At 47.6% G+C, this 25,137-nt stretch overlaps 1 protein-coding gene across 2 annotated transcripts in view; it reads left to right on the forward strand.

The window, feature by feature from the left end:
* Positions 1-1,232: 1,232 nt before the first annotated feature.
* The window catches only part of MACROH2A2 (macroH2A.2 histone), a 64,638-nt gene continuing 40,733 nt past the window's right edge, over positions 1,233-25,137 (forward strand). Inside the window, exons 1-3 of one of the 2 annotated variants that reach the window (XM_069610710.1) lie at positions 1,321-1,464; positions 13,866-13,918; positions 20,114-20,331. In XM_069610710.1, the coding sequence (XP_069466811.1) occupies positions 20,160-20,331 (172 nt within the window). In that variant the 5' untranslated portion in view covers positions 1,321-1,464; positions 13,866-13,918; positions 20,114-20,159. Of the gene's footprint in view, positions 1,465-13,865; positions 13,919-20,113; positions 20,332-25,137 lie in introns of both variants that reach the window. The other variant, XM_069610709.1, reaches the window with a different exon arrangement.

Here is a 25,137-nt window from a genome sequence, read left to right on the forward strand (position 1 = left end):
AAGTCACATTTAGCCGCACACACTCACCGGGCTCCAGGGATGGCAAATGGAGCTGGTGGGTACTACGAGTCACTAGACTCGCCAATCACTATCGATGGACCAATTGGAGCGGGTAGGGGTGGGACGGGAGGGACGAGGATTCAGGAAGAGGGTGCCCGGAGGGAAAGAAGAGCAAGGAGCCTGCTTTTAGGCTCGGGGGCCACTAAATGGTGGTCTTATAATAATTTAGCATTTAAATAGCGCTACGAACTCGGGTATCTTAGCGCTGCTTATTACCCACAGTGTGTGGTGCTCATTTATTGACCTCGGAAAGATGAAAGGCTGAGTTTGGCTCTGCCTGGATTCAAACCTGCGGTCAGCAGGCTCTTCACAGATGTCAAAGTGAGCACTCTACTGGCTGTGCTATCGGACCGGCATAAGGTCTCTATCAATGCACAAGCAATTTTGCATTCTGTAATGCAGCTAATGTGAGTTCTCTGTCTATTATGGGTTACATGTACCTTTTACATGCGGTCCTGCATTAATATTGCATCTACCTTCCTGGATGTTATTGATAAAAAGTATCCTGTATGTACTAGAACAGTAACTCCTTTGTAGACTGCTAATGTTGGTCTTGAAATGCTACTTGTTTATCATTCTGATTAAAGCAAGAATGAAGAGGGCAAGGGGACTTAGAGGGAGTAAACATGCTTATTATTCTGTGAGACAGCATATCAACCTATAGGATGTGAGCAGAAGGGGTGCGGCTGGGAGGCGTGACCAATATTCTTGATCCCTTAATTCCTTTGGTTTGGTGGCGGGGTGCCCCAAAGTTGTCCGTGCCCAGGGCCCCAAAAGTGCGTAAGATGGTTCTGCTCCTGCATGCCATTTGAGTGTGGCAGTGTGCTTTTTCCCCCTATGAGACTTTTTTTGCAAAGTTAATTTAATTAGTAATGGCAAATACGTAATGCTTTATTTAATTATTGTCATAAAACTATATGAAATAACAATTAGGGACAAAATATTAAAGGAAAACAATATTAAAAAGAATCGCTATAGGAGGAAATATGCATTCGGTCCTCCTAATGTTGAGAAGGCTATAAGCAAAGCATAACACGGTGTCTGTTTCTCTCGAGGTAAGTTAGGAGTTTGAGTGTTTAAAATTCACAAGAAACTGACGTTGCATGAATTGGCCACAGTCAAGTTGTTAGACTACAAATAAAACAAAACCAATTTGTACTTTTTCTGTAAAGGCTATGGATTGGTCTACAATGGCTGCTTCTATTTCAGGGGGCCACCCCTTTCTTCCTATTTCCCTCCCCTTTGGTTTGCCCGCCATTTCCCTACCTCCTCCTCCTCCCACAGAGAGCTAGCTGCTGCACTCTAAATACACACGCGGAAAGAAAGGGACGAGGAAGGACGCCAAATACCCCGAAAGAAATTTCTGCGACGGACATATCCATCAGTGCAAGCGGAGGCAGCGAGGTAAGCTACACTGGGGGAAATAGGCCGCCCTTCGACGCTGATCCAACGTCTCGTGTGTGTGCAATCCCTACGCGGGGATCGTTTTGTCTTTCCGTTGGGGAAAACGCGAATGCTTGCGTTTCAATGTAATTCCTTCAAAAAACGCTTTGCATTAACCCTGGAAAGTCAGGTCTAAGTCCCCTAGGTCTCTCCTCGTTAGGACAGGAAATGGGGATACATTTATTCATTGAAAAAAAAAAATGTCTTTGCTGGTCACTTCAGTTGAATAAGTGTGGTGGGCATGTGTCGTACGGTTGCGGCGTTAGTGCCTTGTTTATTGCTGAGATTCAAGGGTTTGTGTTTCTGCTTCTCTCCCACAGAGGCCCCGACCCTTAGGCGCCATCGTCCTTAAGCTCGCGGGTTCCCGCTTTTTGCAGTAGAGAGCCGCCCTTGGTTTAGAATCGCCCCCATTTCTTCGACACTGCCGCCCGCTAGCCCATTATCTCCCTGTTATACTCTTACCTTTTTTTTGGTTTAAAAATTGCTCTTTAACCGTGTCAATTGTGTGGGGATTTGTATTTGTACCCGCCCCTCTACTCCTGCCATCCTGGGCCGAACGAAGGCCGTGTTTTCTGTTTGCATCGGTTTAATACACACAATTTAGTGGCTGTGATTTGTATGTATAATTTGCAACTACACGTTTTCTGTTGTAGCTCTCCCCACCCTCATGTAGTCTTGGGTGAATTTTCCTTACAACCCGGAACTGAAAGCCACGCACACACCCCGCCCACTCTCCACAAAGAAGCACATATAGCAATCCGTCTTCTGTCCCCCCCCCCCCCCCCATGGGTCGACTCTTAAATTGCTTGTGCATTACCGACATGGTCGGCTTTAACCTTAATTGACCTACCCTTCTCAGCTGTAGGTTGTTACTTGTACACACTAATATTTCCGCAACGGTTTATTGGGACACAGCCTGCCTTTTTATTGGATACGGACTACTCGCCCCAGAAACCCTTTCACTTTTGAGTATTTCGCAATAGCATACATGCACCATTCCGTTCATGCCACTAGTCCACTTCTGGTTTTGTTTTTGCATTCGGGGATTTGTAGTTTGGAATTTCTTTACCTGCCTATGGAATATTTGTAGCTGCCCCGTACAATAAAATCCAAGTGAGGGAAAAGCAAGCGCCCTTTGCTGTAATTGCCTCTGTAATATAGTAGATAAAACAAGCAAATGGGCCCCCACTGTAATTGCAATAAGCTTTTGCCGGCTCGGTAGACTAAAACACATTGTTCAACGCGTTTAGTGACTTTTAAATTATTTCTACAAGAGCGGTTACGTTTCTGCACGGCGAGTTTCATATTCTGTTGTTGGTTGAACTCTTCGCCTAGCGTTGATAATATTATATATTTACAAAAACAAGTTGATGAACGATAACGACCTCTTTGAACAACGCGTTTTAAAGCTGGCATTGCAAAGACAACCTTCATATGCCGATGCTCGTTTTTAACAAGACTTCAATTCAAGGGCATGGATATTGCTAATACAATCAAGAGCTGAGTTATCTTAATTGAGGCATTTGTATTACACCAGGAGCTGGTTTATAGCTGGAACTAACCCCCTTCGGACGACTTCTTGCTTGGATATAACCATGGCATCCCCTTAAAACCACAGAGCTAGCGTTCTTCGGCCTCGACCTGTTCACGTCTCTGTAACCTATGAAAGATCATTTTCATTATTGTACCTACGTGGTTGCCTACTCATAAGTCTAAATATAAATTTAAGAGCTATTCTGCCTACGGGTTCCATGTAACTTGGTTAAGCTCCCTGATGTCGGTGTGTGTGTGCGTTAAACAGATGTAAAAATAAAATAATAAATTTAGTAAAGAGCAGGGAGAAGTTTCTTTTCGGCGATTCATGCAAATTGGAAGAACTCGGGTACTGCCTTTGGGTTTGGGTTTGTCATTTATGTGAAGGGCCCAAGGTATCGCTTTTCAGGAAGGGCTTTTCTACGTTCTACAAATTGGTGGGAGACATGTACCGCTGGTTTTAGCATGTGCTAATAGGGATGTTCAGTTGTATCAGTCATTACTCTGTAGGTTACGTGGACTTATATATCGTGCACCACTACCACCCAGGGGTAGTCTCAAGGCGCTCACGTGGCTATGCAAGAAAGAGGACGCCTTTGTATCTGTAAGGGTGAGGCCCAATGCCTGGGTTGTTGTATGTGAATATCTGTTATGTTGGGTGTGCTTTATGTATAAATTGGCTGGTGTTTTAGTGGTGCACACTGGCTTGCTGTGTCCGTAGGGGTAAGGTCCAGTGCCTGAGATTGTTGTATGCGAGTTAGTTATGTTGTGTTTGTGGTTAGGCTACCCCCTGTGCGTGTATAGTAGAAGGCATTTGTGTAGTAGGGGAGCGGGGTGGTTAGTACATTGGGCAGTAAAGTTCTTCTCAGTGGCTAACCTTCACGATTCTGTCTAAATGTGAGGCAAGGCTACTCTTCCCAATTTGTAACACATTTCCTGCCCCCAAAATGCAATATATGGCTACCTAGTACAACTTGGGTTGACTGCAAGATATGGCTACGTAGCACATCTTACGTTACAATGGGCCTCATCACAAGTCTGACGGTAATCCGGCGTAAATAGCGCTACCTGCAGTGGAATTTGACAGTGCATCACAGCCTTGCGTGAACGTGCCCCGACTCTGGCTGTACCGCTATTAGTGCCCGGCGGTAACTGCGCCGAAATAAGGGCTGCCCCAGAGAAAGTGGTGCAAAAAGCTCCCGCCTGACAATCAACTGGCAGCCGGCTAGGATCTGGTATTCAGAGGGACTAACCTGAAGCCAGTACACACCTCAGACACATCAGCAGACAACCCTGCAGATGGAATATAATTCCGAAATGCATTGGGTTATGAACTAGCACAACTGAGAATGCTTTTGCCTTCTAAAAATAGTTAATATCAATTTGGGCACTTTATTAGAAGCGCTTATGTACGGAGTTCATATTTTATCCATCAATTGAAGGTAAATCCAACGAATATTGTAGTTTTACCATTAGAGCACTTGGCCTACTGCAAAAAATGTTCGAGCTGCGGGCACCACCACTAGATCAGCTCTGTTGTAGTCCCCCCCACCCCCTAACAGTTCCTCTAGCACAGTGATGATTGTTGTACATTCTATGGAGTTACATTTTATGGAGTTTCTCTAGGATGTAGTGGCACCCGTTTAGCAATTTATATTGCAGCTCCCGGTGCTGTACCGAGGTGTACGGGCTGTACCATCCCTTGCATGTCCCCATTCTTTACCTGTAAATACCCTCCCCCGCCCACCCTCCCATTTATTCCTCCCTGTGCAATTCTCCTGCCCCTCCTTTTCTGACAGGATCCTGTAAATGGCTGATATCAGGCCCCTGTGCTCGCTGAATGGCAGTAGCCTTTCCCATTCTGTCAGTTTCCTTGTGGCACCTTCCATTATCACAGGAGCACCCACCTAGTGTTTTAGCTACTGATAGGCATGGAAGTCCTTCTTTCCAAGGTCATACGCCAACAACTTCCAAATGATTTGCGTTGTCCCCTCGTAGAGATCTCCAGTCTCCCTTACCCCTCCCGCTATCTACTGTTTTTAAACCCTATTGTAATCCATTCCCGGCGGGAATGCAGGATTTTGAAAGGTTGGGGACCACAGCGCCAACCGCAACCTCTTATTCAGCTGGTCCCAGAGGCACATGGTGTTGCTTGTGATTGGGTTCTCCAGAAGTCCTCCAGGCCCATTCCCCTTTCTCATCCATGGTATTTTCCAGAGATATTCTCCCGCCATGGCCTGTTCCATGACCACCCAGTGCTTCTGGTTGTCCTCCCTCACCTTTTAGCTGTGCTGCCTGGAAGTATTTCATCATGCTGGGGCAGCTCACCCCCTGTCTTTTACCTCCAAGTAGACTTTCTCTCTCTATACTGGTTTTCTTCCCGTTCCATATGAAACCCATAATGTCCTCCCGGATCTCCTTAATCATCTTCTCTGGCATTGGTAAGGGGATTGCTTGAAATGGATGCAGCAGACTGGGGAGGATTCACATTGGCAATCATTCCTAACCATGGCGCATGCAGCCTCTTCCATCTTGAAAGATCTGCTTTAATTTCTTTCACCAGTGGTGGATAGTTTGCTCCAAATATTTGGTTTATAGTTGCTGTCAAGTTCACCCCCAGATACCTAACCTGGCCCATCGCCCACCTAAATGGGGTATTTCTCTCTAAGCGTTCCTGCTATTCCTCTCCTAGTGATAGCCTAGTATTTCTGACTTGGAATAGAATCCAGAGAGCCCAGAGAAGGCCCGTATCTTATTGCCGGTAACAGTGTTTCCAGTTTAGTGACCATAACAACCACACTGTCTGCAAATAGGCCAATTTTTATGATGCGAGTTGGCCAATTTGCCCCCCTGTACCTCCCTGTTCTCCCTTACACGATGCGCAAATGGCTCCATCACTAGCGCAAAGAGATAGGAGCGGACACTCTTGTTTGCTTCCCCGACATATTGCCAACAGGCTTGTCGGCCCCCATTTCACTTTGACCCTAGCATGGGGATTCTGGTAATTTGTCTGCACCATTCCCAAGAAGTTTGGTTCCACCCCACCTTGCTCAGTTTGGCTCATGAAACCCCAATTAACTCTATCAAACGCCTTCTTGGCATCGAGCATTAGTAAGCAAGTGGGTGTAGAGTCGCCCCACCCCCTGGCTTTGTCAATTATGTGCATAACCCCCCTACCCCCCTTACATTCTAATATCTGTCCCTGGTGGAACCTTGGCTGATCCTGCACAATTAGGCTCGGAAACACCCTTTCTAGCCTAGCGGCCAACACTCTCGTAGGCATCTCTGTTAATGAGTGCAGTCAGCAGGTATGAGGAGCTCAGTTGTGGGTTCTTGCCCGGCTTCGGGATGGGGGGAATATGCGTCATCTACATGGATAGTGATATATTGTTCCTTTTTTTGGCAGTTCTTCAATGCCTCCATCCCTTTGGACAGCAACTGTTTAATTGTTGTGTAGAGCGCTGCTGTCTCCCTGTCCTCCCCCCGAATTTTATGTGGTTTTTATCATCCGCCTCTGATCATCTTCTACTAGAAATACCCAGATTCAAACTCACGAAATCGGGGTGGGGGAGCGAGCTTCCCTGTTAGAGCTGCGCGTGCCTGGAATGCACTCCCGTCTGCTCTAAGAGACGATCAGCCCTACTCTAGCTTCGGAAGAAATGTGAAAAACTGGCTCTGGACCAATGACACCTGCTAAACTGTTCCCTTACTCTTGACACCGGTTTTCTATATGTAAATATCCTGAGATTTGTATTATCTTGAAATCTGCATTCCTTGACTTTTGACTCGTACTGTAAATATTGCTATATTATGTAAGGTATCAACTGTATGTAACTAAACTTAGGTATTCTTTTCACTGCTGCGCCCGGCTACCACAGGGTTTTGAGCGCATTATCAAATAATAAACTAAACTAATATGTTTTGTGGACGTGCAAGTAAAATTGGTAATCCCGATCCTGTGGGCGGTGTACACCAGTTTCCTCAATTCTCTCTCTCTCAACTGTTTGGTCATTGTCCCTGTTGTGTCCCCTCTCCTGACACCATTAGCTCACCACCCCACACACCTGCCCAGTTCCGTCAGGCATCCCTCCAAAAACCCTTTCTATACGGTTGGGAGCATATACCAATGCCACATTTGACCACCCAATTTCCCCTTCACCAACACCTCTACCCTCCAGATTCTGTTTCACCATGGCCCCTTTCAATCTTCATTGATTTGTGAAAAAGGATGGCCACCCCCTGTCTTTTTGCTTCCAGCAACTGCATGATATTCAAGTGGATATTCCCTGTTATGAAGACGATCCACATCCCGCCCCATGAAATGTGTCTGCTGACGTCTCCCTGCTCCCCTTTTCTTAATCTCATGTAGGACCGTCACTCTCTTGCTCGGGCTGTTCAGCCCCCTCACGTTCCATGAGTCTAGCTTATACATTCATGCTTGCTTGCAGGTGCAACTTCATCCCTGGACACATTTCCCTCCCCATCCAAGCCCCGTTGTACTAGACTGCCCCCTAGAGAAGTAGATGTATGTCCCCAACTCTTAACAATCTCTGGATCTTTCGTCCAGGTTCTCGACGTGAACTCCATATACAAACATTGTGCAAGGCTCATTACCGCGCTTAGCCGTATTGCTTCCCAATCTCCCGCCTTAGTCTTCTCTGGAGAGATTTGCCGGCATACGTGATACAGACCGCTCCTGAATCCATCTGTCCATTTCACGCCGCCTTCCCCTTTTTTGAGCTCCACCACTAGGAGCTGCTTTGTCCTGCTCCCCCTTTCTGCCTCACCGCATTGTCCTACATTGAGTCTCGTGGACAAATGCCCAGGGCCCTCAGCCCATTCTCCAACTGAGACAGTCTTTTCCTCATTCCCCATGCGGAACTGAAGCCTTGTCGGGTAGAGCCATTGGTACTTCATCCTCCTCGTTGGTGTTGACTGAGACAGATCATTGTATAATTTATTACTCCCCCCTCAGCTGAATGTTCCCTTTCCCTCTGGCTGCACTCATAAGCTGTGATTTGTCCTTGATACTGTGCATCTTCACCAGATCATCCTGCGACCTTGCCCTTGGGTCAGCTTTCCGACTACCCACTCTATGTACTCTTTCAATCTCCATGTTCCCCCCTCTACGAGATCTGCAAAAATGTCCCGGATGCAGCCCTCCCGGTACGACCCTTCTGCCCCCTCCTTATGGTCTTTGATCCTGATATTGTCCCTCTGTGATCTGTTTTCCAGATCTTCGCACTTCAAGGCCCTTATTTCATCAGTGCCCTTTGCCTGCTCAGGCAGTTCTGGTACTACTTCAGCCAATCCCGTGATGTGCCTCTCACTCATTCACTCATTCACCCAGTGCGTTGATATCTATCTCTATGATTCGCCGTGATATACTGTGAATGTTCCTCCCTGATACTGGCTGCCTCTGCTTTGACCGTCTCCGTTAACTCCCCCTTAAAGATCTTCCTTGGTGAATGCTATCTTTTTATCACTGCACGCTGTCTGGTTCCCAAAGTGGAGCTTAGTCTGTGTGTGCCCCCGCTGGTGACCATCCTGCACCTGAGCCCCAGGTGTGCCTTCCTCTTCTGTCCGATCTGCATCCTCCAGACCCTCACATTTAGCTGGCTTCACCGCTTTGAGGGGGGGTTGCTTTGCCACTTCTCTGCTCCTCGTTGCCCCTCCGACCCATGTCTGCCGTGGCACCAGGGTGCCTCACTAACCAGTGATTTCTCACTATAATTGGTCTCCCCTCCAGGCGTGGTGTCTGTCCCTCTGCCCATGTCCATCTCCACTTGCTACCGGCGAACAATCTGACCGCTATGCCCATCTGTGGGCCCTCTTTGACAGTCCCCAGCTAGCGATCCTGTTTAATGAGCCGGGTGGCCCACTTAACTCATGGGGTGGCCTTAGGGGGCTCCTTGCCCCCCTCTCTCCATTCCAGGCATTGACCTCCTCTCCAATGATTTCCAAGCTTTCCCCTTCTCACTCGCACCTTCCTCTGTAAGATGCAGTCCCCAGCCCGTTTTGTCGCCTCTTCCCCTTCCTTCCTTGGCAGACTGTTTTCCATCTGCACACTCCACTCCTAGGCTTCACAACCCAAGCAGGGATGTCTCTCAGGGCTGGTCCTGCCAACTCTGCAGATCAGGTAGTCCTCTGTCTGCAGCTTGTGCCTCCACGCTCCACTCCTGCACCCTGCCTGCCCCCTCGCCCTCTGCCACTCTTGGGGACACGGGAGGCAATCCTCCTCCAGCTGTCCCTATGCAGGCTGCACCCCTCCTTTTCGTGGGTACAGTGTGCCTGCCACCACCTCCAGACAGTCTTCAGCTTGCCTGTGCTGTGCGGGCATGGGGGACCCCCCACCTTCACTGTGCTCTCTACTCCCGTGCCGCACAGCGGATAGTAGTTGTGGAGGTCCTTCAGCTCCACAGAGGCTGGTTTTTGCTCTGGGCGCACACTCGATGGGAGCGAGCTCCTGCTTCTCACCATGCTGTGAACCTCTCTCCCGGGTTCACTGCTGGCCCTACGGCCAGCCTCTGCTTCAGCGCCAGCCTGGCCCGCGCTGACATGCACGTCGGTCTCTGCCCCCAGGACTGAGGCGGTGTGGCTCGGGTCCCACCTGGATCTAGACTCTCTCGCACTTTGCTGCCTGCCATTTTCCCTGCAGGCCTCTCCTCAGCCAGCACTCCTCACGGCCTGGGCTCTCCGGCCTGCACCTTTGTTCTCCTCTGGCCTGCAGTCAGTCCGCAGCCTTCCCCGTGCACCAGAGTTCACTCGATCTACAGAAGATGCAGGAATTCACCATTTATTGCCAGTTGCATGGATGGAACACTGCACACATCAGCCCAGCCTGCCATCTTGGCCACGCCTCGGTTCATGTGGCTTTTAAGAGCCCAACAGGATATTGGGTGATCTTTTTCTTTTCTTTCTCCTTCTTTCTCATTTTTTCTTCTCTTTACTCCAAGTCTTATGTATTCTGTATATCTACTATTTTGTCTAGGCTGTGGAGCACTGGGGACGCTTGCTGTATGTTTTTTCTTAAAACAAAGCACTTCGGTACACCCATTCAAGGTACTGTTAGGGAGAATTCTCATAAATGGCTGATTTACCTTACCTAAAGAGTCCCCCAGCAGCTTTGCTAGGATTTATTTCTTTCACCTGGTCCGAGTGTGAGCTTTTCACCCCACTTTTTACATGGTTTTTTTTTGTGTGCTTTCACTTTGTGTGATATTGGGCACTGGAGCCTCACCTACTCCATGTGCGACACGGTTGTCTTTGAGACTTCCTCTGACTCCATTTTACTGGGGCCGACTACTGTCCCCCAGAAACAGGTAAAGTTGCCATTAACTTTATATAGTCACTTTAAACCACAGACCCAGTACATCCCATCTTGCATGGAGTATTGGGAAGGGTTAACTCCTATCCCTTTTTGGGACCCTGCTTGGGTTTTAAGGAATGCACCTTTTATTCGTTGTTTTACTCTGCTGCTGGTTTCTTCCCTGGGTGGCGCAGGAGCCTCCAATCTTCCTACTTCATGTCAGTCCGACAGTCGCTTCAGGAACCGTGAGCCTGCAGGAACCACCAGGACCGTCCGCCACAGCTACAGCTCCCTCTCCGTTTTAAGGTACTCTGCAAATCCGGTTGTCTGTTTCAGTCAGCCACAGTGAAAGTGTTTGAAATCTTTCTCCAATCCAAGGGCTTGTCCTTCTCTTCTCTTTGAACTAACTTTTCTACCAACCAACCGTGCCCGGAATCTGTGCCACGAACTACCTTGAACTGTATGATCTTGAGCAAAAGACTTTTGACCCATTGACTTTGGCACTAAGCCTTTTCTATCTGATCTCCTCAGTGTAGTCTCTCTTGTTCAATTGCCCTGAGTACTTAATTTCTAATAACGGTCTTTCCCTCCATTTTAAATTGCTGGAATGCCATTTTGCTCCCATTTCATTTTGTGAGCTTACTTGTCTGGAATTTAAGGGACGTGGTGTACTATGATTGTGATTTTTAACTTGCTTAGAATAGTGAAATGTTATACAACTGTTGAGTAAATAAATATATATATTCTTTTACTTCGAAACCTTGAGTCAGTGTTTGCCTGAATCTTAGTAATTGCTGTCCGTTGTGTATTTGTACTGCTCACTTATTCAAGAGGAGTCTTGCTGCTCCACTAGAACTGTGTAGTACAGGATTGTACCAAAGGTGAAATTGTACTGTCACTTGGAGTCTTAATTGTGTGTATTGTTCACAAAGGGTACTGCATATAACAGGTATGTAGTGTTCACATAGTGGCGTGGCTCTGGCGTGGGCTCTCGCTTCTGTTTCTGCTGCAGCATTAGCAGTCTCCATGTCGCTGATCAAGGTGGGTGTGTCCGCTCTGTTTTGTGGTCAAGGACTTGCCTGGTGGTTGTTGTTCATGTGCTCATTATAGTTGGGGAGAATTCTCATTTCTGTGCTAATTCCCATCAACCGTAGAGACCACTGGCTCTTTTGCTGGACTTTTTAAATTTTAACCCTGGAGTGAGTGAGCCCTTTTTCTCACACTCATGTGTTTTGACCTGATTTGGATTGTGTTTCCACTGTTTTTGGAGTCTGACAAACTCCATAGGAATCTACTTTTTGTATGGTGACAAACAGCACCTTCACTGCAGTTTCACAGAGAAATCCTTTAGATTTCCCGTACGGTTTAAATACCTTTTTCTTGTGTGAACTATTGTTCCCAAGAATAGTAAACTAAAATTGACTTAACTTACCCCTTCTATTTGTGGGTCCAGAACACACCGTCTTATGAGGAGTGCTGGGGATGGGGGTGCGGGGGTTTACTTGGAAGCCCCTTATCCTACCTACTCATGTACAAATGTTACCCTCACTACTTTACATGGCTGGTGGCAGTGCTTTACTTTTCCTGCCATTGTGATTTTCTACCGCAGGCTGAATCCTCAGCTGCTGTGTCGCACCCAGGGCATAAAAATGCAGTGTCTCGTAGCAATTTGATATGCAATTATGTAGGTTTGCTAATTAAATTGACACTTGTGTTATGTTACTTTGCATTTATATTACTTTGCATTTATATATAGTGCCTTATATACCATTTGGTATAGTCTCAAGGTGCTTGTAGGTTGAACGCCCTCGGGAACTGAAGTTCAAGTCAGTGGCGAGAGTATAGAGTCAAAGGTGCGTGTGAGCACCGTATATGTGTGCAGCTGGTGTGTTCATTCGTATTCGAGTTATAGCTGCTTCTTAGCATTAGGTGTGGTGGTTGGGAGATCAGGAGTATGTGTTCGTTCTGGCAGATTTATTCAGATCGATTCTGGCTGCGTTAGGCCTGAGGAGAACGCCTGGCTGGGGGGTGTGTAGCCAGCGCTCATTAGAGTGATGGGGAGTATGAGGCGGATGTTGGTATGAGAACAGCTATACCGAATGGTGTCATAGTATCTCTGTTCTAGTTGAGTGGTGGTGAAGAAGAGTAAGTGTGGTGATGTGATATGAGTGTTTACGTGCTCTTTCAAACGTTCTATGCACTCTAAACCATTCCATGTATGTTGCATACTTCTATGCGCTCCATCTGTTCCATGGACTCCAATCCGTTCAATGCACTCCACTCAGTTCCACGCACACAAGTCCGTTCTACGCGCTCCAATCTGTTCCATGTACTCCCATCCGGTCGGTGTATTCCAGGTTGATTTATGCACTCCATCCACATATTTCACCCGTACCTTTCACATATTATCATACCAGTACCTTCCACATACTTCCCTGTTCCATCATTCACGCATTCGTGCGCTTGTCCGCTCTAGGCTCTTGTCCGCTCGACGTATTCATCCGCTCAACGTATTCATCCGCTAGAAGCACTTGTTTTTTCTGCACACTCGTCTGCTCTACGCAGCAAAGCTAGCTATTTAGTTACTCTGCTCAATGAAAGCACTGCTCATCCTTCTTTTGCACTAGTCTGTCTTCACCCTCTTTTCTCTGTTCACTGCAAGTTCAGTGGCTAATGGCGAGTGAGTGCAGCAGTAACCCTCTCCTCCAATCATACGTGGCAAAGGCTTGTGTGGGAGTGCTAGGCAAGCTTGTTTTCTTTTTCAAATAATTAACTAGACGTAATTGGGATGATACGTTTTAATAAGCCAACTATATACTGTCTGGCAAAGAACAGTTTATGTAAGACTTTACATTTATTTGACAGTCATGTAATTCCATTCCTAAAAATGTAAGTTCTTACATAATGCATAAATACAGTATTACTGTAAAGCACTGTTTTTGTCTCAGTAAAATGTAGGTTAGTGCATCTAAATCTCGTAGTTTCAACTATTTTGTTTAATTGGGGAAGAAGGATCACATTGACAAGTGAAACATTTTGAAAATGTACATCACTTTGCCAAATGCTTGGTGGAAAAACAAAGTCTGTGGCATGCTCGTTGCCTACGTCTGTGCAACTGGTGCTCAACCCATGTGCTGATCCCATACTTGTAGACATTCTATCTTATCGCCCTGTTGCTTTATACCAGCTACCTTATAAGTGAGATGGCCAAAAACTGCAATATTCAACCTAATGTTCTCTGTTCTCTGCCTGCTGAGCCATCGACTCTGCTTAGTCTTACTTTTTCTTTCCTCTTGCACAATCGATACTCAAAATGAACTAGATTTTTACACAAAGTAGTCATGAATAGTTCCTTGCAGTCTGCACATCTACAGAACTTCTGCGATTCCATACACAGTAGTTGGCCTCCAGAGCTGGCTTTGCTCTGATTTTAATTATATTTTTGCACCTGCAGTAGAGTGCTTCTTATCAATGTATTCATTTGTGTCCATTCATGCAGCTAAACTTTTACATTTTACAGACTCATCCAGGGCTTGCAAGTCTACTCGCCCTCTGGAGTAGATTTTATGAAGGGTGAGTTCCATTTGCTGGGCATGTTTGAAACTTTCATTTAAGATTTACTTTGTTTGCAGCAAATGTCAAATTTCACTGTGAACGGCTGGTCTCTGGGTGGTAGCAGTGTGTCAAACAAAGTGTTCTGTGGTGGTGTGCACCATTTTACAGAAAGATTTACATTTTGTCATCCCTTGGCATGGGTCAGATGCCTTTCTCTTAGGTTGAGTAGGTAAACTAAGTTCCTAAACCTGCACGTCTAGCAGATCAATACATTGGCCAGGCCTGACTCATCTCACTAATTTCTTACTTCAGCGGTAGACAAATATGCTGCTCATTTTACGTTTTGGATACAAATAACATCTGTTGACATTAAAAATATTGGTACAACATAGCTAATCAAATGGGTTGGTTTACTAATCAAGAACATTTTAATTGGCAAACTCTCTGCTAATCAATTTTTGAAAACTAATTTATGCCTCGAGCACCCATGGGTTACCATTTAGTCAAACTGGCCCTGTTCTTTTTTTTTTTTTTTTTTTTTTGCGCCATTTTCTTGGGTTTTACTCTGCCCTTTGTTTGTGTTGCCTTTGGTGGGCTTCACTACTGAAACATCCCCCTCCACAGCTCCAGTGTGCCTGGAAGTGAGGAGGTGAGGCCAACAGCCAGGAGAGCAGACAGCAGACCCTTATCTAGCCCATCAAGGGCTACAGATTTCCACTGCAAAGGGTTATCTGGTAGTGCTCGCCTGAACAAGGCTCGTATACTTGCTGTGATCCACTTCTTGAAGGGGGCTGGGAGACATCTTCCCGCCGGTTCCTTTTATTGTTCCTGTTTGGGACCTTCATTTGGTGGTAAGCTTCTTGATGGAAGCCTCCTTCTAGCCCCTTCATTCGTGTCCTCTTAGATTGCTGACTTTGACTTTCTTTCTGACAGCGATCACCTCTGCTCGCAGGGTGCAAGAGCTTCAAGCTGTCTTCCAAATCAATTTCTCCCAGGCACAAAAGTCTTGCCCTCTTTTTATCCACACCTCTGCATCCTTCCAAGAATGGAGAGGCTTCATCGATTGGATCCAAAGATTGCTTCCCTCATATTCTCTTCCTTCTCACCCATAGCACCGCATGAGTGTTCTAGTCCTCTCTAAGTCTCCTCCAAACAGGTGCTTCCGTGCTCCTCAAGAACTATCAAGGGCAACATTGCCTCCATTGCTAGGTAAACTCCTGGAGAAGCTTATCTCCCAACTGATCAAACACACAATCTGTTGGTTGTCTCCACTACCAGGCTGGCTTCAGAGCTATAAGAGGCACAGAAGCTGCTCTGCTGAACACCTGTGAAGACTAGCTCACAAATCTCATTCTTATCCTCCTTTTCTTCTGCCTTCGACAGTCAATCATGCCACCCTGACAAATCGGCTCTTTGGCATCACAGCCCTGGCACTGGACTGATAGACCGTATTCTTCCGACTGACCTTCCCAGGTTCACCTGGGCACCCTTCTCTCCCTGATCACACTCTCCACCCGCTGCATCCCTCAAGGCTCCATCACTGTGTGGCTCTTCAACATCTGCCTTGCCCCTCTGGCTCATCTGATCTTCTTCTCTCCTTCCAGTGTTGATGTCGATGACACGCAGCTCTACTTCAAGCTTCCCTCTACTCCTCTCTCATCCCTGACTGTCTGACTGCTATTCAGGCATGGTGTAGTGCCAATGATCTCTGCCTTAATGCCAGTAAGACTGAGATCCTACTCATTGGTACCCCAGCTCCCTCCTACCCTCTGGCTTCCCTCTATCGGTCCCCTCCTCTCACTCTCCCTTCTGTCTTTCTCTCCTCACATTGCAAACCTTGCCAAGAAGACCCACGATCAGCTGCATCTCCTCCTGGGGCCTTCTCACGGAAACGCATGTCTACAGAGCTCTAGGCTGACTACTGCAACAGCCTCTTCCTTAATCTTCCTTTATTTCCCCCCCCCCCCCCCCCGCCCCTCCACTGCCTTCTAATAATCCAGACCAGGTCTGCAAGACTTTTCCTTGACCTCAAGCCCAGGGACCGCATCTTGCCATCCCTAAAATCTCCACACTGGCTTCTAGTTGCTGCTAGGATCATTAATTAAAGACCCTCTGCATCACATGGTTTTCTGGGACCCCACTACATCCAACTCTCTCCCTAAATACCTCCCTGCTAGACCCCTTCAGTCTTCTAGCTCCAACTCTCTGCGGGAGCCTCCCTCTGGAAGTTCCGAAGCTCATCCTTTTCTTTTCTTCCTGCCCTTTCACCCCGCCCTCCCCCCCACCCCCTGCCACGAACACCCCTGTCTGCTGCAGTGATTGGCTTCCTGGTCCCCTCATGAGTTCTACAGGTCATCGGGGCCCCCCACCGTCCTCAGATTTACCATCTTGACCGTCACTCACTGCACCGCATGCAATCCCTGCACTTGCCCTCCTGACCTTCCCTTAGCACTCGCGTGGCCCTCCCTGCCCCCCACCTTGACTTGCACTCTTTCTACTCTTTACCCTGCACTTCCCCTCCCTCTCTACCGCTTCATATTTTGTGCAGACCAGCACTCGCCCGTACTTCTTGTTTCTGCCCTTGCACGATCCAAATGTCACAAGGCCTAGTTGGACAGTTACTGTCGTCTTTCTCCCTTTTCCCAGCGTATTTCTCCCCACGTCCCCCACCCCTTGTCTTGTGGCACCATTTCTTGTATAGGTGCCATACAAATAGCCAATAAAATAAATTTAAAAACTAAGATTAGGCTAGATCAGCTCTTTATGGGCTATTTGGGTCATAGATTGGGAAATGCTGTCACTGAACAGACTTTGTCATGGTGGATTGTTTTGGGTATTACTGAATGTTACACTCTGGCTGTAAAGGAGGTTACTGATGGCCTGAGGGTGCATTCCACAAGAGGGCGGTAGCTGATTTTATTGCTCTACAAAGAGGGGTGCCGGTGCATGATACTTGCAGTGCTGCGACCTGTATGCCATCACTGCCATTGTAAAAGTTACATTTTTGGCATACTGCTGTAAGAAACTCATGATGCTCTATGCTGGCTTGTCCCAATGTAGGCCAAGTATTGCCATTTTAAAACCTTTTCATGCTTGCTGCTGTGTCCATATATTTCAATAAAAAAAAAGCTTCTTCATGCTTATTGTGGCCAATATGTCAATGTCAGCATGCCGTTGTAAGAACATGTTAATGCTCACCCGTGTATGCACATGTGCAATCACTCCACATTTATGCATCTAGTTATCTTTTAAAAAGTATCTTTCCATGCTGTATCCTTCCTCCAAACTGGACTCCAGGACCCCCAGTCCTTTTGGTGGAACCAAGGGACGTCTTGAAGGAAGCACAGATGGGGCTTTGAAGGGAGTTTTGGGGGGGGGGATATGAAGCTGTGGGTAACTGTCCCTCACAGCAAGGAGGCAGCATGAAAGCTAGAAGTGCTTGGAGTGGTGTGGGTAGAACCCTCAGGAAGATGCAGTGGGCCACAAAATCCATAGTAATGCCATCTCTGTGACTGCTCTGGAACTCCTTTCCCCCTGTAGGGCAAAATACATAACAAAAACCCACTGCAAAGGAAGGTATGCGACACTACAGGTCCACAGAGAAGCGACACTAACTTCAAAAGTCCATCCCAAAGATGTTTAGGGCCCTGTGCCCAAAAGCTCACCAAAGTTTCTCAGATTTGTGAGGTGGGACAAAGTTAGTGGAGGGCTTCTGGGTTAGATGACAAGTTATCCTAGCTAATAAAGAGGTTCCCCACTTTTGAAATGCTTGCGCAAGCAAGCCGCGGCAAAGCCAAACTATTGTAAAAGTTTCTAGTGGGTACCAAACTTTTAAAAGGTAGTTGGGCGTTCTGGTAAGTACTGTTGGAATTCATCCCCCGTTTCTTCTTGGGACGTGGCAGGTCTACAGATGTCCAAGGTCACACTTCCGGCCTTAACTACGTTCTTTGATGCCCAGGGGTTTCATGTTCGAGCACTTCTCCGGTCTGAGACCAATGCTGGTGCAAGGTCTTCAAGTTGGGGAAGGCTGAATAACTTGATGCAGGACCCCTTTCGGCACAGGAATGGATGCCAGAAAACATAGATGGACGACAGCCACCATTGCATGGCAACTAACATATCGCCCAACACTGGGAGACATTGGCTTGCAGTAAAGGCCAGAGTGCGGTTTAAAAGTATCAGGGTTGAAAGCCCGAAATCCAAATGTTTGAGGGGGAAAAGACCAAAGATAATTTCTCCAAAATAACCACCTCCCTTTTCTCCCCTGAACATTTCCAACTTGCTCCCTGGCCCCCACCCCTACTTGCCTCGCGGTATCCCTGCAACGCCTCCGCCCCGCCACACTTTTTATTTTTGTGGTGGCCACCCCTGCAACCCCAGGCTCACAATATAGTGAGCAAGGCTGTGGGGGACAGCCCCTAGCACCGAATGCATGATCTGGTTGCATTCGGCCACCCAGAATTTTCGAGTAGCCAAAATTTGGCCAAATCACGCATTTGGTCATTTTAAAATCAGACATTTTGGGTAATTCCGTTTAAAAACCTTGTCCTGGTACACACGCTATCTATGGTTCAGCACCAGAAAGACAGACTAGCTGTTTACCAGCCCAAAAGAACACTTGGATCAAGCAATTGTCAGCTGCTGACCAGAGTCCCGAGTCCGGGGCAATTGTTGACTTTTTCTGGTTCTGTCAGCAGGCGTATGTTTCTTCTGCCTTTTTAGCTTTATTCTTGGAGACAAACTTAACATCCTCTCACAAGAAACTAAAAATTCTGTTTTAGTATATTACCTTAGACTGTTCTCTATCCTTGTAGGTTGTCCCATGCTTTCCGTGCTGTCCCATGTGTTCTTGTAATTCCCTGATGCCTTCGGCACGTAATAAATTGAGGGGGACACTTAACGCCGGCAGACTTCACAGCGTATCTGTCGATTTCCCCAAAGCTCCAGGCCTCACCGCATAGCAGCAATGTCTGCAGCGCGGTAGCTCTATCTGAGCTGGGCAGCCACTGGGTGATCCAGGGGCACTTCAAAGGGCTCTACTTTGCAGGACTCTGAGCTGATGTCGACAATGGATGTTCCCTCCACTCCAAAGGGTGAAGCGCCTTTTGCAGGACTTCTAAAGATCACCTACAAGACATGGCTCTTCCAGGACCGCAGGAGAAGTTGGTTGCCATGCTTTCTTCCAACGGGTCCACAGTCTCCTTGTATGTCTTGCAACTGGACAGGATACTTGGCTCCTTCAGGATCTGTGAAGCAGTTAGGAGTCGAACTCCCACTAACCCAATCGAAGATCAGACCGATTCAAACCCCCCCCCCCCTCCCCAAGCAGTGGTCCAATCGGGAACACCGGTGGCACAGCTCATGCATACCATTCAGACACAGTGCAACCATTTGTGGATTGGGGCCAGGCAGCCCCAACCCACTTCCTGGAAGCAAAACCACATGGCCCTGCAGGTAGGCATGCGAAAACCCTCGGCTTTCCCGGGCACGGGAAGTCCATATAAGGATTTTCCTGTCCTCGCAGGCCGGGAAGTATTGTTGACAAGATGGCCATGGGACAAATGAACAACCTTGTGACATGGCCATGTTTGACCACTAACCACAGAAGATAGCCCTACACAGTAAGGCTAAAGTAAAATGCACCAAAATATTGCTAAAAGTACCAGCTTGTCCCTTTAGGCACACCGCAATCCAAAATCCTGAGTGTTAGTCCAAGGTGAAATGGTGTACCCCATCGTACTACATTGTAAGATGCATTTTACAATGATAAAGTGATAATGTAACAAGACTAAGGGAAACAATGTTTCCCAGTACTGACAGACTGAAGGACATGTCAGTTTCCCCCTGACAGATGTGCAAAAGCCTGTATAGTGAAGGTGAAGGATTCACTAAACTGGAAAAAAGATCAGGTTCGATTCAGTTTTGGGGTCCATATAAATGGAGGGGAAAGGTGCTGTAAAGAGATCTTTCCCAAATAATATTGTGTGATCTGGTGTGTTTTTAAAGCCAGCAATGCTAATCTCCAAAATGTTAACATATCCTCCCAGTCATGCATGCTATGGTTCCCCGTACATGTTCTATGTGCAAGACAGTTGTTTGTGTGTTAGGATCTAGCAGGGAGAGTGGCAATTATAGACAATATGTTTTGGCTGTGAGGGTGATGCACTGTTTCGTATTTGAAATTAACCTTTCTGTCTGCATTTATCTTTTCAGCATAATTAGTTTACCTGTCCCTTGGTAAACACTAGCTGCCAAAAAGATGTCTGCGAGAGGGGGGAAGAAGAAAACTACCAAACTGTCCCGCTCATCCAAGGCAGGAGTAATTTTCCCTGTTGGTAGAATGATGCGGTACTTGAGGAAAGGGACATACAAGTACCGGATAGGCATGGGAGCACCAGTGTACATGGCGGCTGTGATAGAATATTTGGCAGGTAAATTGAGTGCCTCAGTTACATGTATCTGTTTGTCTCAAAATATTGAACACACTTTGTAATGTCTTTAAAATTGCAACATTTCTGCTAAATCTATAGTTTACTGTATTTCTTTGGTCCCCTTCAGACGTCCGCTTCAGACTTTTTTATTTGACTAAAATCCAAGTCCACCTCCCCCTACGAGTACGAGAGTGTCTGCAATACATTGTTCAACAAGAAAACAGGGATACAACTTTCAATAAGGAGTGACTTTGGGAAAGTCTGCCTGGTCCGTTACCTAGAACCAATGTTGGACTTTAGTAAACTACCTTATGATCATTATCTCCCACACATGATTTCAGTGACTCAAGGTTGTGCGTTAACATTTTTCGGATTCTAAAAAAAATCGTCTCACCCGTGACAATATTTATCTTATCAAATATAGTCATAACTTGATCTTTCCTTCACCTGTTTGCCAAATACATTAAATCTGGCCACGGACAACGCTGACGCTGGTTTCCCCAAACAGCGTTTGCCATCGTCGTGGCTGGCTCAAGGCGACCGGCTTTAGTCGGGACGTTCAGTTGAAGGTGTTGGACATGACGGAGACAATCTGTTTGGGAAGGCCGTGGATGAGTCTTTGCAAGCCATGAAGACAGACACAGAGACAGCTCGGGCTTTGGGCACTCTTCAACAATGGAGGCCGTCCGTCGGCCCTCAGGCAGCAAGTCCCAAGGTTCGTCCAGGGGTTTCAGCTGGGCTCCACTTCTTACGGCCAGCCCTCCCGATCTTCAGCCCAGGAAACGAACCAGGCTCGTTCCAAGGCCATCGGAGGATGACGTTGTCACCAGGTTCCCCAGGGCGGGCCTTCGACATCCAATCAGGATTGAACTGGTCGTGGCTTCGGGGCCCCCCGTGCTCCCGGTGGGAGGCCGATGGACTTTGTCGGCATGTGGGAGACCATCTCCACCGACTGTTGGGTGATGGACGCTTTCACCCACGGACACACCCTGACCTTTCAACGGAAGTGTCTCTGTATACCACCGGTGGCCTGTCAGGAGAACCACGTCCCTTAGCTGCTGCTGGAGGTGCGGGCTATGCTAGAGAAAGGTGCAATAGCGCTCATCCCAAAGAGGCTGCGGGGGTTCGAGTGTACTCGCAGTACTTCCTCGTAAAAAGGAGACTGGCGGCTCAAGGCCCATCCTGGACCTCTGTCGTTTAAACAAATGTTAATGTTAGTGTGCAGTACAAATGTCCTTTAACATTATCACCACCTGAGTGGTCCTCTGGCGGCTCTGAAAGAGGAAGGGGGGGTAGTGGGAAGAAGCTAGAAAAGTGCAAGAGAGCAGTGATGTGCTGTTGGCGGCCTCAGCCCGGTGGGTCAGTAGGCTGGGCTTGGGGTGTTTGAAGCCAGTAGTCGTCGTGTACTGTTGTGCGAGTCTGTGTGTTTTTCTTATGTTGTTGCAATGTAGTGAAGTTTGTGCGGTTTGTTGTGCTGTAGGTTTGTGGTTGTTTGGTTTGGAGTTTGAGAGGTGTATGCAGAGGGGGGAATTGTTAGTGCAATTGGTTAGTTGGCATCTTTATCCTGAATTGAGGTGCTGGGCTTCTGTAATCTCCCCAGGTGGGGTTCGGGAGCCCCCTGCGCCTCGTTCTGATCTGGGTCCGTTTGGCCTTCAAGGTCCCTTCACATCTGGTCCCCTCCTCCCCCAGCCTCCCTCGCAGTGCAGCCTGTCTTCCCTTCCCACTCGTACGGCTAGTGCACCTGCCAATGTCCACAGCTCAGCTAGTGTGGTGATTGCCAATATCCTGATAATTCCACCACACTGTGGAACCTGGTGGCAACTAAGGGGCGAGTGCAGGTGTTCGGTGGAATTAGGTGGGTTGTTGTCTCCGTGGATGTCTCATGTGTTCCACTCTGACCAGGGTCCTTCGTCCCAGTGCCGTGGGAGCTTCTTCACATAGGGAATTGTCCACCGTCGGTACTGGGAGTTGTCTGCGTGCACTCCAGTTTAGTCATCCCTTTTTCGTACTGTTTCGGTTTTCAGTTGGAGTCTGGGTGGCGTTGAAGAGCCAGGTTTAGTAATTTCCTAAATTTTAGGTGATTTTTGGTGTTTATTTCTTTTGGGATGTATAAAGTCCCAAAAATTCTGCATGATCGTACTTCAGCACATGCTCATTGATTGGTTATTAGGAGAAAGACAGTTCAAGCATGGGTTTGGCATGTATTTACATGCGCATGGATATTCCCAATCGTCGGGCTGGGAATACTCGGTAAGGAAAAAATCAGTTTATAACCAATCACTGAGCTCTGGGTCATACTGCCCCCAGCCAATGACTGCCCTCTACCTAAGCCCCTGCTCTGGCAGCCATCTTCGGATTTGTACCGCACGTTCAATTGTTGAGAGTTCTCGTGTTTAGCTCCTGAGCTTTTGCTGCGTTTTTTTGCTTTTTGGAAAAGTGTTGCTCTATTTTTCGGTCAATCGATCAACCTTCCGATTAACAGGGAACTGTTTTTCGGATTCTTCAGCCCCCCATCAGAGCGAATTTCGTCGCGTTTCTTTGTGGAGGCTTCCAGAAGATTCTTCAGGTCTACGCCGCGTGGACCATATCGGAGGAGAAGGATTCAGCACCCCGTTGGATTTGCTCCAACTGCGGCTTGCGGAATGCCTTTTCCGACAATGAGCATTCCCAGTGTCTTTACTGCCTGTACCCGATGCATGTGGAGGAAGACCTTGCGTTCTGCCAGGCAATGCCGCCTCGCACGCTGAAGGATCGGCATAGGCAGCTGAAGGAGTGGCTGCAGGCCAAGGTCCCTGCTCTGGGTGGGTCCCAGCAGAATACATCTCCCGGTTCCAAGAAAGTTGAGCAGGCTTATAAGACCTTTTTGAGGGCGCCCTTCCCGCAGGGGTCCAAAGGATGAGCACTGCTAGTCCACTGCCACCGGGAGCGCCGTTGCAACGTGCTCCTCTGTGGCCATGGCGCATTTGTTTCCAGCTTCAGTCGCCAGTCAACGCTCAGGATCTTCGGCCAAAAGTAAGTCTGACCATCCAGGCAAACTCTAGGTCCAAGACCAACCTGCCGGAGAAGGCCATGGGTGATTGGGGTGCGGACCCTCCCCCCTAAGGAGAACCCTCCCCCCTAAGGAGAAGGCCACACAGGACCGTGCTCCGGTCCTGACTGTGAAGGCTCGGGCCAAGAAGTCCTTGGGTGCCTCTTCGGCAGCATCCACCCTTCCGGACAGCGAGGGCAAGAAGTTAGATGCCATGGGACGACGCGTCATCTATTCTGTAGCGACGACCATCCAGGCCGCCAATGCCATTGTAGCGCGCTGTGGGATCTGTGGTTCAGCATCGCCCCCCACCCTGGACTTCCTCCCTGACAAGAGGTCGGAAGCGCTGGAAATTCTGCAGGAAGGCGATGTGGCATCAGACAACTTGTAGAGACTTTCACAGCCTTCCCGAACAAATTGTCCCTGTCGAAGGACCTTCCGACCAGCATTCTGTCCTACTTGGCTGGCTCCTGCAGACTAATGGCAAGCAGGCGCCTTTATATACTCTTCAACTTGGTCACTGGATACCGGCAGAACTCATTCAAAACTGTTCTTCCTTTAAAAGGGATGCTGCAGTCTCTCGTGTTGCATGGCCAGATTACAAGCTACTTAACATACTGCTGCTTCTGCAGGAAAACATTGTAGCTCGTGCTTAGTATTTGCTTTGTTATAAACATTTATACATAAATGCACCTTCCCGCCATATTCTACACTTCACTCAATAGTCTTCATCTGGTTCAGTAATTGTACAAAAAATGTTTTCCCATAGTACTCTGTATGTCGTGCATTGAATCTTTTTTGGTCTCCATTGGCTTGTGATGGACAGGGAACAGCTGAGTTACCTCATGCTTTTTGCTGGAGCTAGCCGGGCTTCACCCAATCCCTGTAGTCTGTTTTTTAGCACAGGCTGCATTCTTTTTGGCACAGAGGATTCTGCGGTTTACCGTGCTTTGAGATTTCGAACTACACAGAATTACATTTGCAAGTTTTTTCAGCTAATGGTTATTTGCATCTTATATTTAAATACTGTTCATTTAGTGGGCACCCATGTCTGTATGTGATTATATTTGCATGGACAAAGTTTTCTCAGTGCTATAGTGCTTGGAGGTCTTGCCTAATTGTAAAGCGCTTGAGGGGGTGCAGGAAGGCGCTAGCTCCTCCCCAACACTGCCCTGCCAGACATGCTGGAGCCAGAGCCGGGCTTCACTGTTGGGGAGAGTTCTCATTCTATGGCTAATTTCGCTCACCTAGTGAGTCCCCCCAGCAGCTTTGCTGGATTTTTTCCACTTGGTAAGAGTGTGCACCTTTCCCCACTCTTGCATGTGTTTTGCCATGTGTGTTGCTACTGTTTGTGTGATCTTGGGCTCTGGAGCACACCACTCCATGAGACCACCTTTTTGGGAGTGTTACACCGCACCTTCAGTGCAGTAACACAGGGTTGTCTTTGAGACTTCCTTTGACTCCATTTTTTTTGGGGCTGACTACTGTCCCCCAGAAATATGTAAAGTTGCCATTAACTTTACATAGTTACTTTTAAACTACAGACCCAGTACACCCCATCTTACATGGAGTACTGGAAAGTGTTAATTCCTACCCTTTTTTGCCTGTGCCTCTCTGAGCTTTGTTTTGCGCCATTTAGACTTGGCTGGTGGCAGTGGTATCTACTCAAACTTTTCTACCGCGGTTATACTATATAAACGTGGTATTGTTTTAGACTATTATATTAGCCTTTAACATAAACCCGCTTGACCAGATGCTCTTTTTGCTCCGGTTAATTC

The sequence above is a fragment of the Ambystoma mexicanum genome, chromosome 8 (assembly GCF_040938575.1).
Source record: "Ambystoma mexicanum isolate Mex_15411 chromosome 8, UKY_AmexF1_1, whole genome shotgun sequence".
Taxonomy (NCBI): Eukaryota; Metazoa; Chordata; class Amphibia; order Caudata; family Ambystomatidae; genus Ambystoma; species Ambystoma mexicanum.